Source organism: Ictalurus punctatus, chromosome 1 (assembly GCF_001660625.3).
Source record: "Ictalurus punctatus breed USDA103 chromosome 1, Coco_2.0, whole genome shotgun sequence".
NCBI lineage: Eukaryota > Metazoa > Chordata > Actinopteri > Siluriformes > Ictaluridae > Ictalurus > Ictalurus punctatus.
Window position 1 is genome coordinate 29,811,568 of NC_030416.2, and position 13,303 is coordinate 29,824,870.

The 13,303-nt window shown below is 37.8% G+C and overlaps 1 protein-coding gene across 3 annotated transcripts; it reads right to left on the reverse strand.

The window, feature by feature from the left end:
• Positions 1-2,090: 2,090 nt before the first annotated feature.
• zgc:111976 (Med1 domain-containing protein) lies at positions 2,091-13,134 on the reverse strand. 3 transcript variants are annotated; one of them, XM_017461244.3, is made up of 17 exons: positions 12,807-13,134; positions 12,573-12,661; positions 11,524-11,599; positions 11,170-11,224; positions 10,094-10,226; positions 9,985-10,013; positions 8,966-9,037; positions 8,802-8,876; positions 8,638-8,666; positions 8,493-8,558; positions 8,274-8,388; positions 7,673-7,797; positions 7,343-7,452; positions 4,437-4,635; positions 4,257-4,352; positions 4,006-4,108; positions 2,091-2,551 (listed from the first exon to the last, which is right to left on the reverse strand). In XM_017461244.3, exons 1-17 carry the CDS (start codon positions 12,823-12,825, stop codon positions 2,197-2,199), a joined length of 1,746 nt encoding a protein of 581 aa, XP_017316733.1. In that variant the 5' UTR covers positions 12,826-13,134; the 3' UTR covers positions 2,091-2,196. The 3 variants fall into 3 exon arrangements, with proteins under 3 accessions (XP_017316733.1, XP_017316643.1, XP_017316819.1); XM_017461154.3 differs by having other exon boundaries at positions 8,638-8,714; positions 12,807-13,131; XM_017461330.1 differs by lacking the exon at positions 12,807-13,134 and having other exon boundaries at positions 8,638-8,714; positions 10,094-10,159.
• Positions 13,135-13,303: the final 169 nt, after the last annotated feature.

The window sequence follows — 13,303 nt, forward strand, 5'->3', positions numbered from 1 at the left end:
CCCAGTTTCTTTGTAATGGAAATTGTGCTGAAATTTATATCTGTGGTAATCACACACACACACACACACACACACACATTACAGGTTGAAAAACACTGGAGTATTCCTTTAAGAGCCTTGAATCTGACCAAAGTTAATTTACTGGGCTGACTTAATAGGTTTTTTTTTAAATCCATGCCATGTTTTCTAAAAACATGCATTTGTTGCAGCTTTGTTATTTAATGATTTGAGGACATAAACCCATCTGATTTCTGGAACTCAAGTCTCTAAACCTCAACATTTTGATTCAACTAATATAATGCCTGCTATCCAAACATTTTTTTGTGTGTGTTAAATAATGGCTATTTTTTAATTAAAAAAAAAAAACTTCATATTTTTCCAGTAAACACGTCTTAAGTATTACAAAGAAAAGTATAGTCCATGTGTCAGGAATGCCTGATAAATGAAAACAATGTGTTCTGTTAAAATGCTTTCATATGCACTTGTCATGTGGATGTGGTGCGTGATGATTGTGTTTTCTCTTTTTCTTGGGGTCGTGGAGTACAAAGGGTGCTCTATGATCCAATTTTATTCTTCACATCAACATGAATGATGCAACAAGGACACAGGGGGAGATGTTAGACTATTCTAGGATCAGCATGCTCACACAGAGACAATTATCCACATGACCCAAGGTCTACAAAGTACACTATTGACCAAGGCTTTACTGTCTCCTCTATTGTAAGTCTCTTAAACTTCCTGAATGAAATTAAAATGGCTGACCTCCATCAACGGAAACGTTATTGTGCTGTGAACTGCAAAACAGGAACCAGAGCATAACAAGTATGAAACTCATATCAGTCACTTTCATTGCCATTGTGGACCACAAAAGGACAAAGCCTAATACTGCTTTACGAAATGTCTGCCGGGAGTGAGATAGGACGGAAATATAAAATAATTTAAACATATACACACACATTTAGAAATTTTTTTATTTTATATATATATATTTTTTATTTATATATATATATATATATATATATATATATATATATATATATATATATATATATATATATATATATATATATATATATATATATATATATATATATAAAATCTGAGTGTATATGCACATTATATATTTATGTATGTGTGTATAGGTATATTTTTATATAAATTATATAATGTGTATAAATAAATGTGTATATGCATATTATTTTACACACACACACACACATGTGTGAAATAATATACATATACACATTTATTTTTATATATATATATATATATATATATATATATATATATATATATATATATATATATATATATATATATATATATATATATATATATATATCTCAACATTTAGATTTCTAAACTAAATGAAGTTCAAATAGAAATAAAGATGCATTCCTGCTTATGGAGTCAATGGCTTTAAAACTGCATGAGAAAAAGAAAGTCTGTAACATTCTTAATTGATGGCAACTTTCCCTTTTGCAAGGAACATATAATATAGCCAAACCACAAACCTTCTGAACTTTCAAAATGGTTTTGGATGAAAACATCTAATCATTCATTACAGAGCTGAACACAACCTGTGTAGCATGTCTAATGTCTGAAGAGACTGTTTTGCCAGGAGCAGATTTGAGAAAATTCTAGGTACAACAACTACTTTTTACTTGTTTATTTGGCTCGCATGGTACCAATCAGTGGTGTGTTGACTGTCTGGAACAGGGTCAAATGCCAAGCCCAAGAAACCCTTAACAGCCAAATGCCCCTGTAGCATGCAAAAGAAGATTGCTATGTACTTCCTCTTTTTAAGGTCTTACAGGATTACCAGAGGATATAGCAAATCAACAAAAAATATAACAAGGAAAACCTTCAGCCTCAGCTATGGCTTTTTAACACAACCTGACCATACCATGCAGTATGAGTATTTCATTGTGAAATGAAGACGGGGCCCAATAACACACCCATACTGGTTCATTATGTGATGTTTTGGTGCACAATCAAGCTATATTTAGGCAGAACAGATGAAATCTATTAATAAAGAAATGTGTCAAGATACAAAAAAAATCTCTCTAGCTCTCTGGGAAAATTCCAGATTATTTAAAAAAATATTTTTTATTTAAAATAGCTTTATTAATGACTTTCTTCAAAACAAATATTTTACTACATACATCTCGGATACAATCATCCCTTTCCACTATTCTAAACCAGCTCAGCTGGAAAGCTGCTGGCCACCCAGTGTGAATAAACACTCACAGAGGCACAGTTGGAACGGTTAGCAATCGCATCTGTATTAGCAACATCAACTGCCGGAGCAGCAGCTACAGACATGACATAGTGGCCAGGGTTAGAGGGAAGCCCGTCCTCCTCCATGGGCTCAGGGGAGAGCATGGCAGGAGGGAGAATGGCTGGAGTGTTTTCTACAGCACAGTGTGCAGGTGTAGAGGATGAACTCACAGCCTTCCTAGCAGACTCAGGTTCAAGTGGTAGTGCTGGTGGCCTCAAGCTGGATAACCTCTTCCGTATAGCTCTCAAAGTGATGGGGATAGACATGCACCTGGAAAGAAAGGAATGGATAAGCACACCCATAATGTAACACACATATAAAACTTCTGTTCATAAGGGCTACACAGTATATTCATTTTTAATCATCACAATAATACTGTCCTTTCTAGTAGGGATATTATGCAAATGTACACTCTTACAAACTGGTTTCAGAGACGTTGTGAGTGCTGTGGGTGATAAATAGTGTCACTGGAATGAAATCATTGACTGTTAACCAACATTAAGGCATCTCAGTAAAGTTTTGGACCACAAGTCACCAGAACAGCTTCAGTGTGCCTTGGCACCGACCCTACAGGTCTCTGGAACTGTAATGTAGTGATGAACTTCATGCTTCCAAAATATATTCCATCAATTATTCTCTTGATGATGGTAGTGGAGAGCAATGTCTTAAGACGTCGCTCCAAAAAATGGAATGGGATTTTAGGTGTTCAACTGGATTGCAGTCTGGTTGATGGGAAGGTCTGATCATATGATTTAAATAATTTTCATCCTCAACAAATCAAAAGTGATCAGTCAGAAGAACTGTGTATTGATGTTTCTCTCCAAGCTGTGGACAAGGGGATCGGAACCAGGTTACTGTTTTTAACTAGATTTTTTTTTTGTCACAAAACAGCTTTTCAAAAAATCCAGATATAGAGCTCAATTCTGATCCCAAATAAGCAAGTCAGAGGTGACGGTGGTAATGAAGATCTCCCTGAGATGACATGAGAAAGAAACCAGACTCAAAAGGAAGTCAGGGTCACTGGCATCTCACCAGAAGTAACGTGTGTGTGTGTGTGTGTGTGTGTGTGTGTGTGAGTGAGAGAGAGAGAGAGAGAGAGAGAGTGTCTCTCGTTCTCCTGATTCTTCAGTCATCTTACTTCTGATGAAACTGCAATATTTTTGATGCTCATCCAGAAAGATTTACAACACTTCCTAGATTATTTCCTAGTCAATGAAATTGTATATAATTACACTTTTTATTGATTCCAGCACATGCAGTATATCTATTTCCTATCTTCCTCACGGCTTATAGGGAGCCTCTCTGGGCAGTATCTGAGGCATCACAGGGCTAATCACGGTGAGCAAGAGGCACTTAATAATTATAGTCCAAGAAATTCTTCTTGACCATGACCATGACCTGACTTTCCTAAAATACAGCAATGTGCTTATGTGCTTTGGGGGTGGGGGAAGAATATTTATTTATTTATTTATATATTTTAAAAAAAAATTTTTAAGGACTCCTCCAGTGCGTTTTATTAAATTGTAAGGCATATTACAATTGCAATATGTTTACATATTTGTAATGAATTATTTTAGTCATATCATGCAATCCTAATAATAATACTCCAAGTTTGAAGTATTATACATGCAAACATACAATGTAGTTAATAATTGTGTTTTTAACAGTGATAAATTTACCATATGATTTTTCTTTGCTATGCAACAAAATGTATATTTTTGTACCGTGTGAGGACTCTGGAGATATAATCATCGAGAGACTGATCCACTGTACCAGGCATTAGGAGCCTGCAGCGCAGCTGATGACAATTCACCACAGAAACAAGCACTAGACACCAATAAAGAGAATACGAAGGACAAGAAGAAAAGTAAAAAATAAATAAATAAATTTATAAGACTGTAAGTGGTGTGTAAACCATGAAATATTGAAATCAACAGGTTTTATCCACCACAGCAGACATCAAGTAAGCACATACAAACTGCTAGTGTCTCGCTGTCCGGGATGCTGAAGGTCACAGAAAAGCTACAGTCAGACTCGGGTACGATTTCACCGCTAAGGTCACACACTAACTCTGCCATTAAGACATGCACAGGTTCAGGCACAGATATTACATTATAAATTCAGTGAGTTTCTATATGCATGGTTAACCTGTTACCTGGTTGGTGCTTAAGGCTGGTGATGCAGCTCGCCAGTAGGGTGTTGACGGCAGACTGATACCGGAGGAGGTCCAATAAGGCAGGCACGTGGGCAGGATGCGTGAAAGGAACCGTGTGAATTAGGGATCCTTTCCAGAAGTCACACTTCCATTCAGCAGTAGTGAACAAATAGCTGTGAAACTCGGCATCCGGCAGAGACTAAGAGCAATTTCCAAATTCAAGTTACACCTTTTGGAGCTGCAGTATGACACTACTGAAATGCAATAAATGGAGTTCATATGGTTTTATACAGATATCCGGGTGATTAAATTGTCCACTTTTATTGAGTACTTTTAAAATTCCTTGGCAAATTAAATCGTGGTTATTTACACCTAAAAGTTGATAAAATTCATCAAGGTCAGATGACTCTCACTTCACTTGGTGGTGTCATGTGGCATCCTATAAAAACCCTTCACATAGCTTTCGACATTTTCTTCTATATACAGCTGAGGTCATAAGTTTTCATACACCTTGCAAAATCTGCAACATTTTAATCATTTAAAAAAAAGGGAGATCATAAAAAAAAATTTGTTTTTTTTAATTTAGTATGGCCCTGAATAAGCTATTTCATAGTAAGGCAACATGGGGGTGTAAAATTCCTGTTCAAAAGTTTACACCCCCCTGGCTCTTAATGCATCATGTTGCCTTCTGGAGCATCAGTGAATGTTTGCACGTTTTTTAATAGTTGTGTACGAGTCCCTCAGTTGTCCTCAGTGTGAAAAGACGGATCTCAGCATCACATAGCCGCTGTTGGAAAGGGGTTAAATATGCAGAAGATGCTGGAAAACCAAAGAATGTGCAGGACCTGGAGGATTTTTCTGAAGAACAGTGGGCAGTTTAACTGCTCAGGACAAACAAGAGACTCATGAACAACTCTCACAAAACAAACACATCATGTCGTTGATCATCCAGGTAACGACACACAGTATTAATAACCAAGCGTGTGTACACTTTATGTAAATACATTTAGTACTGTGTCTTGTGGACTAGATGTAAACATCTTTTATGTGAAATAGCTTACTCAGGGCAGGACTAAATAATAAACAAAACGCTGTTTTTATGATGCTTCTAATAATAATAATAATAATAATAATAATAATAATAATAATAATAATAACAACAACAATTAAATGTATAATAATAATAATAATAATAATTATTATTATTATTATTATTATTATTATTATTATTATTATTATTATTATTAAACATATGACCTCATCTGTATAGTTCTGAAAACTAAAGGCTTTCCTGAACTGAAATATATTCCACTTTTGCACATCTCAAGTAGAACTGGTCTGTTCTAGGTAACCTGGGCGGCTGCGAGTCATGTGGTAGAGCGGGTTGTCCACTAATCGTAGGGTTGGAGGTTCGATTCCCGGCCCACGTGACTCCACATGCCGAAGAGTCCTTGGGCAAGACACTGAACCCCAAGTTGCTCCCGATGGCAAGTTAGCGCCGTGCATGGCAGCTCTGCTACCATTGGTGTGTGGGTATGTGAGTGTGTGAATGAGAACCAGTGTAAAGCGCTTTGGAACTACTAAGGTTAAAAAAGCGCTATACAAATACAGACCAACCCTTAAAGTGAAAAGCAAGAAAACTGCTTTAAAAGATTCTATTCAAATTTCATCAAGAGAAGCCTCTTCTACCTCTCCTTTAACCAGTAACCTACCTCTCCTTTAACCAATAACCTACCTCTCCGATAACCTACCTCTCCTATAACAAATAACCAACCTCTCCTATAACAAATAACCAAGCTCTCCAATAACCAATAACCAACCTCTCCTATAACCTACCTCTCCAATAACCAACCTCTCCTATAACCAATAACCTACCTCTCCAATAACCATTAACCTACCTCTCCTATAACCAATAACCTACCTCTCCTATAACCAATAACCTACCTCTCCAATATCCTATAACCAACCTCTCCTATAACCAACCTCTCCTATAACCAATAACCTACCTCTCCTATAACCTACCTCTCCTATAACAAATAACCTCTCTCTCCTATAACCAATAACCTACCACTCCTATAACCTACCTCTCCTATAACAAATAATCTACCGCTCCTATAACCTACCGCTCATAACTAAATAACCTAACTCTCGCAGAACCTACCTCTCCTATAACTAATAACCTAATTCTCGCAGAACCTACCTCTCCAATAACCTACCTCTCCAATAACAAATAACCTACCTCTCCTATAACCAATAACCTACCTCCCCTATAACCAATAACTTAATCTACTGATGGAAAAACAACATTACTTCTAAACGATTTTTAAAAGAATTACAGTGAGAATTTACAATGAGAAATGAGATCTGTCTCATCAACTTGAGGTAAACGTTACCTGCAGCATTTGAGCATGAGCCTCATCATTGTCCCTTTATTTGATTGATCTCTTTCCATGCTAACATAGGCTGGGAAATAATCGCCGGTTACTTCAGTCAGTCTTGTTCAGTTGACTTTTTATATCCTTTTGTTAGGACATTTAAACATTTTTAACTTCTCGACATCCTTTTGGTGGAATATATTTATGTCTTCTTAAAGTAGGAGATGGAGTGGAGAAGTATATTTTTCTCAATTTTTCCCCTCAAAACTCAATTTTGGTCAAAACATTATTTTTTTCATCATTTTCCCAAAATTCTGCCACAGAAATCTGATGTGTTTTCTCAGACTGCCGCATACAGTGTACTGGATGCTGTGATATACTTGTAGACATTTATGCTTAGATCTAGTTACAGAAATAAAACCATGAGAATACAATAGCATTGGTTATATACACACACTATACTCTAAAATGGTGCTTTGACAAATGTACATAATATTAACTATATGTAATATTGCATTATGTTTTACATACCACAAGAAAGAGAGCATCCTTTCCATCACAGGACCTCTTGTCCTCTAGAGCAGTCAACTGGAGCAACTGGAAAAGTGGCTCCCCCTGCAGGTCAGCATCTGGGGGAAGGTCTACGGAAGATTAATCAGTAACACCGTTAGCATCTTCAAGGGCACCCTCAAGGACATGATAACGAGTGCCAAAGCAAGATTTTATTCTTTGCAACTACAATCTCATGCAGTTTAAGCTTTAACTAGAGTATGTGTGTATACACATCAATCAATCAAACCAAACACTATTTCATCCTGAAGTGCTGATAGAGATGCTTTCGGATTTCGGATAGATTGTTACCTGTTATTTGGCTCATCTTGTGGATGAAGGAGCTGAGCATGGGCACTGGTGGCTTCATTTTGAGAAGGAAGAAGGCTGGCAGTAACTCGGAGCATGTTTCGGACAGCGGGATGAAAGCAGGGAGCCTGAAGAATACTCAAACAGATGAAATTATTCAAATCCATTACAGATAAACACACACAGACAGAGAGAGAGAGAGAGAGAGAGAGAGAGAGAGAGAGAGAGAGAGAGAGAGAGAGAGAGAGAGAGATGCCCTTGTCTTTCCCTCATGACTCAGCAGCATGTAAGACCTACTGCAAGAGTGAATTTAGTATAAATAAATAAGAATTTGGTGTCAGTAAGAAGCAATTTCATTAATGGTTATTTTTAAGCAGGAATGGATTTTGATGGGATTTTAAGTAATGAGGGTAATTAAGTGTCTGCATGCTAATTCAACATCAGGTTCAATGCACAGCCCCACCCCTGTCTCACGTGAGTGACCTTGTATTATCCAGCATGTGTGAGATGATATCAAATGATTCAAGCACATAAAAATATATAGCCTTAAAAATCTAGACCATGTAATTCTGAAGTCAGATGAGTCCTGGATCTCATTACACACCCTGTGGAGTCCACTTGAGGTGGTGTGGGAATCAGAGACTCCATCTGCAACCTGTGTGTAGTGGCACTGGCACCCACCACCACCACCACAGCAGCCTGGCTACGGTTGCCCTCTCCTGTCATGGGAAGAATTAAATCAGGCAAGAATCCAGCATCTGTAAACTCACGTTGGTTTAAACTCCTATAAAAGGCTTTTGCGGTTATTATCTGGAGGTAGTACCTGGATGTAACCTCTCCATCATAGCATCTGAGGGGCTGATGTAGTACTCAATGCTCATTGGGTTTCCTGGTAAGGAAGGGATACCATTACATTCCATACTGACATCCATTCATCACCAAAAGCTTTGATGACACTGGCACTTTACCTTCTTTGCTAGGTGTAATACTCCCGATTCTGCCATTCAGAACCAGATCAACATGAGCGTCACTCGCTATCAAATGTCTAAAAATTAAACGTTTTTTTTTTTTATTCTGGCAAGGATATACAACACATTTCATCTGGTATACCAAAACATTACACTCTTCACACCTTGGTAAATTGGAGATTTTCAGTAGGTCTTTCTGCAGATGCTGAAGAGATTTGAGCACCTTTAGCCTGGTATCACTGTGGGAGAAAATAAAACGTTAAAAACTTGCATAAAATCATCAATAAAATAGGTTGGTGGTATTAATCCATGCTTGGTGACGTAATACCCGTCGCCTGGTACATTGTAGAGAGACGCAAGATCGCCCATCCTGAGTGAGAATTCCTTAAATTTCTTCATCCTGTATTGATATGAAAAAGTCAGTATACACTCACTGACCACTTTATTAGGAACACCTGTTTATTCAGGCAGTTATCCAATCAGCCATTCATGTGGCAGCAGCTAAATGCATAAAATCATGCAGATACATGTCAAGAGCTTCAGTTAATGTTCAAACATCAGGATGTGGAAAGAAAAAATGTGATCTCATTTAGCTTGACAGATCTCCTGGAATGGTCATGGACAACAGTCTATAGCGTTTACATGGAATAGTGAAGAAAAAAAAAAAAAAAAAAAACACTTTGTGGATGAGCTTAATCCACATGCATAAAATCTGTATCCTGTGTTTATATATTTCTGTAAAGCTGCTTTGAGACAATGCCCAATGTAAAAAGCGCTATGCAAATAAAATGTTATTGAATTTAAGTGAATTGACGGAGAGAGAGATCACAGGAGAATGGCCAGACTGGTTCTAGCTGACAGGAAAGCTACACTAACACAAATAACCACTCTTTACAACCGTGTTGAGCAGAAAAGAATCTCAAAATACACAACACACTAAACCTTGATGTGGATGTGAATAAGACCACATCAGATTCCACTCCTGTCATCCAAAAATAACAATATGAGGCTATAGTGGGCAAAAGACTCACTAAGACTAGGCAGCTAAGATGGGAGAATGTTGCCTGGTCTTTTTTCCACTCTTCAACTGTCCAGTTCTAGGGAGCCTAACTGGATAATTGCATGAAAGATCAGGTGTACAGGTATTCCTTAGTAAGTGGTTGGTGAGTGTGTCTGTAAAGTGAAAAAAATAATAATAAAAATAAAGTATTTTATATATATATATATATATATATATATATATATATATATATATATATATATATATATATATATAGAGAGAGAGAGAGAGAGAGAGAGAGGAGAGAGAGAGTTTTCTGTCACAGTCTTTTTGCAGTCATTTCTTACCTTAACAACTGACAAAGTGATGCATTTGACTAAAAAAGAAAAATGAGCAAATGAACAGACGCCAAGAACAAGTGACTGACTACTCATAAAACATCTGCATTCTTCATACCTCAGGAGCTTCTCCATGCTGAGCGACTTTCACATCCTCAACCTCTCCCCCAGGCAGCAGCAGCACCTCCACATAGAACAGATCAGCTGTCAGATAGCACGCAGTCTCTGTGGGACTCAAGTGCGAGCCCAGTCTACAGAGGTCAGACGTTCAACATATAGTTAAAATCTCATATATAAACAACGTGTGTCAGGCTGGGGGTTTGGTTTTTCTCATTGGTTCAGTAAGTATACGAAGACATTTTTATGACCTCTACAGGACTACTCACATCCTAACCCAAAGCAGGCTTACACTGTCGGTTACCATCACAAGTCATACTACTCAGATACAGTGTATATGAGGTTAGAGATAACGTTGACATTTTATATGCAGAGGGCTGAGTCTCTTGTGAATAATAAAAACAGAGTAAAGGAAGGCTTAAATGTGCAGTTTGTAATTTTTGTAAAGGCCAGGTACAAAATTCATTTAATAATTTAATTTAAGATCATTTAATTTTCATAAACAAACAGCGATTCACTATATTATGGCTGACTGTGTTGGGCAGAGATGAGCAAAAAGATGACCAGACATGGACAGAGAGGAGAGAGATTGTTGCTTGCAATATGAAAAGCCCTATATTCAGTCATCATGCACGTTTTTGGTGTGAGGTCTATGTTGAAAATAAGGATATCCATAACAAAATATAGGCAATCATTAGGAGAAGACACTTTCCCACACTTTCCTACAGTCTCCACCGCTCGCGCTCTGACCCCGACGCGGCCTCTACCGCTCGCGCTCTGACCCCTATGGTCTCTACCGCTCGTGCTCTGACCCCTATGTGTCTGCCGCTCATGCTCTGCCTCCTATGGTGTTTACTGCTCATGCTCTGGTCTCAAGGTCATGACTGGCCATCTTTTGGCATCAAAGAGGTCTATTGGGAACCAGTGACATCATGCTGTCTATTTTACAGAGAGAAAAGAGAGGATTGTCAATTTATAAATTGCAAATATCATTTCCCCAGGCAGGCAGGAGAGCACTCTAAAATTACAAACAGCTCCATCAACCAAAAGTGGTAGTTATAATTAAAGAGTTCAAACCCCCTCTGTTTGGCAATCATCTCCAGTCTGGTCACCATAGCACTCAGAGAGGTCACTACAGATTAATAAAGACACAAAAAGAGCACCTCATCATAAAAAGATTCATCATTGTTTGGTCCCTACACACAAAGAAAAAGGGGTTCCTTGGATAGTACATTGTTCCTTTCTAAACAGGTCCAAATGGAACCCTCTCTGAAAGAGAAACTCTACCTTGTATGGTTTTAAATACTGCCTTAATGATTCCCCAAACAGACAAGAAGAAGAACTTTTAAAGCCTTACATTTAACTTTTTTCCCCCCATAAAAGTGCTTTTTTTCACCATTTCTGCATGATGTATTATGTACTGGAGATTACCATTCTGAGCTTCCTGGAGTTTCTGCAGACATCTCATGATTGGCTCATAGTGCCTGCTGTCTGTCCTAGATTTTCCCTGCAAAAGCAGAGAGAATATATATATGAGAATCATGATTTAAGACACTAAGGACACTAATCAAATTTGTGCAAAACTGTGCTGATTGGTTCAATAATCCACCTGTATTAAGTCGTTTGTGGATTAAAAAATTGGTGTGTTTTGATGTGTATATTGTATCAAAAGGTCAGCATTAGTGTAGAGGTATGTCGATGAGGCTTGCTAAAAGCATTGCAGACTTGAAGGCGAATCTCATGACCTCAACATTAATTTTGCTCCGTTTAAGACTGTACATTGGGAGTGATATTTTTTTGGGCTTTGGCTTAGCTGTTCATTCTCCTCTGGACAGAAACTCCCAGGCCTTGGATATATTCACTAAAGTCAACAGACCTAAAATCTTGGGTTACACTGTAGAAATTTTGGGTTGGAGCTATAGGGTCCATTTATTGCATTTATGTCCTGTAATTATTACTACACATCAATGTTTTACTGATAAAAGACAAAGAAATGTACTACATTTACTACCATACTGGTTTGCCTGTGAAACATGCCTGTTGTTTGAGATGTACAGTAAATTAAGGTCGCCCTGGAAAACTGAGAATTCATATCCTACAGCTGTTTTGAGAGAAACACCTCTATGAACACGCAGAAGCAATACTCTCCTCTCCCAACCTCCAGAGAAGGAAGCAGCTGTTTACATATGAGTTTGGCACAGGACTGTTCCAGCCACAATAGTCTTACTTAAGCCCTGCATCTGGAAGACATTTGTTAAGCTGTGCATGCAACTTGTTCAGCAGCACAGCAGTGGTCAGAACACCAAGCGATCACTTGCATAGCTGGGTAAGACTTGGAATATCACACAGAGGAGCATATGGTTGCAGCAAACAGATGGTCAGTATTACTCTCAACCTTGAGCTAAATCACACCTTACATCATCTTATGTCTAGCAGGTTCTTAATATCATATGAGAGCAGAAGATTTGAGGTCTTCCTACCATGCATCTGTGCACCAGCTGAATGGTCTCACTCCATGGTTTTTCTGAATATTTTTGGCTTAATTTAGATAAATAGGTCATCTTCAGAACTAGGGGGTCAAAATGATAGTAAATTACATACATACATACATACATACATACACTATCTGATCCTGTGTTTTTAAAATAAATTTAATGTATTCCATGTGTTTCTGGACACTTGTTAAAGTCCATGAAGCTCACTATCTCTCTTACCATCCACTTTTGATTCCATCTCAACTCTGTTTCCGGTTTCTTCTAATGAAGAGTAAGCAAACAAGGTATTTGCATTTAAGATTGGTTCATAGGCGAACTTTGCACATAATGAAACAAGACTCTAATGCACTAATTGTATTGTTTTGCTCATTAGAAATGAACTACTAAACTGTTACTGCAGACAGACTATACAATAATACCGTTTTAGCACCTTCTAACACTTAAGAGAAGATAAGCATGGTTTATGCAGAAGCCTAATTACGCATGCGCAGACGCATCCTATCAGCGCCTCTCCACGCTAAGAGTATCTAGCTTCAGACCCGCAGCTCCAGCCAATAGTATCTACAGCCTTGCTGCTTCCTGTTCGAATCCAGACAATTTTTGAGTCGACTCCGCTTCCTATTCTAAAGCGTCGGGAAACAAAGAGTCGATTCAAAGGGTCGGTTCCAGACAACTTTTTTTTTTTTTTCAGTGAACTTTAGGTCCAGTGCTGAATG

Excerpts from the sequence above, each read along its gene's own strand:
- zgc:111976 (XM_017461154.3), bottom strand. Across the intron at positions 11,600-12,572 it reads AGCTGGTGCACAGATGCATG|GGAAAATCTAGGACAGACAG; the intron begins GTAGGAAGACCT and ends CTGCTTTTGCAG. Across the intron at positions 8,389-8,492 it reads GATGGAGAGGTTACATCCAG|GAGAGGGCAACCGTAGCCAG; the intron begins GTACTACCTCCA and ends TTCCCATGACAG.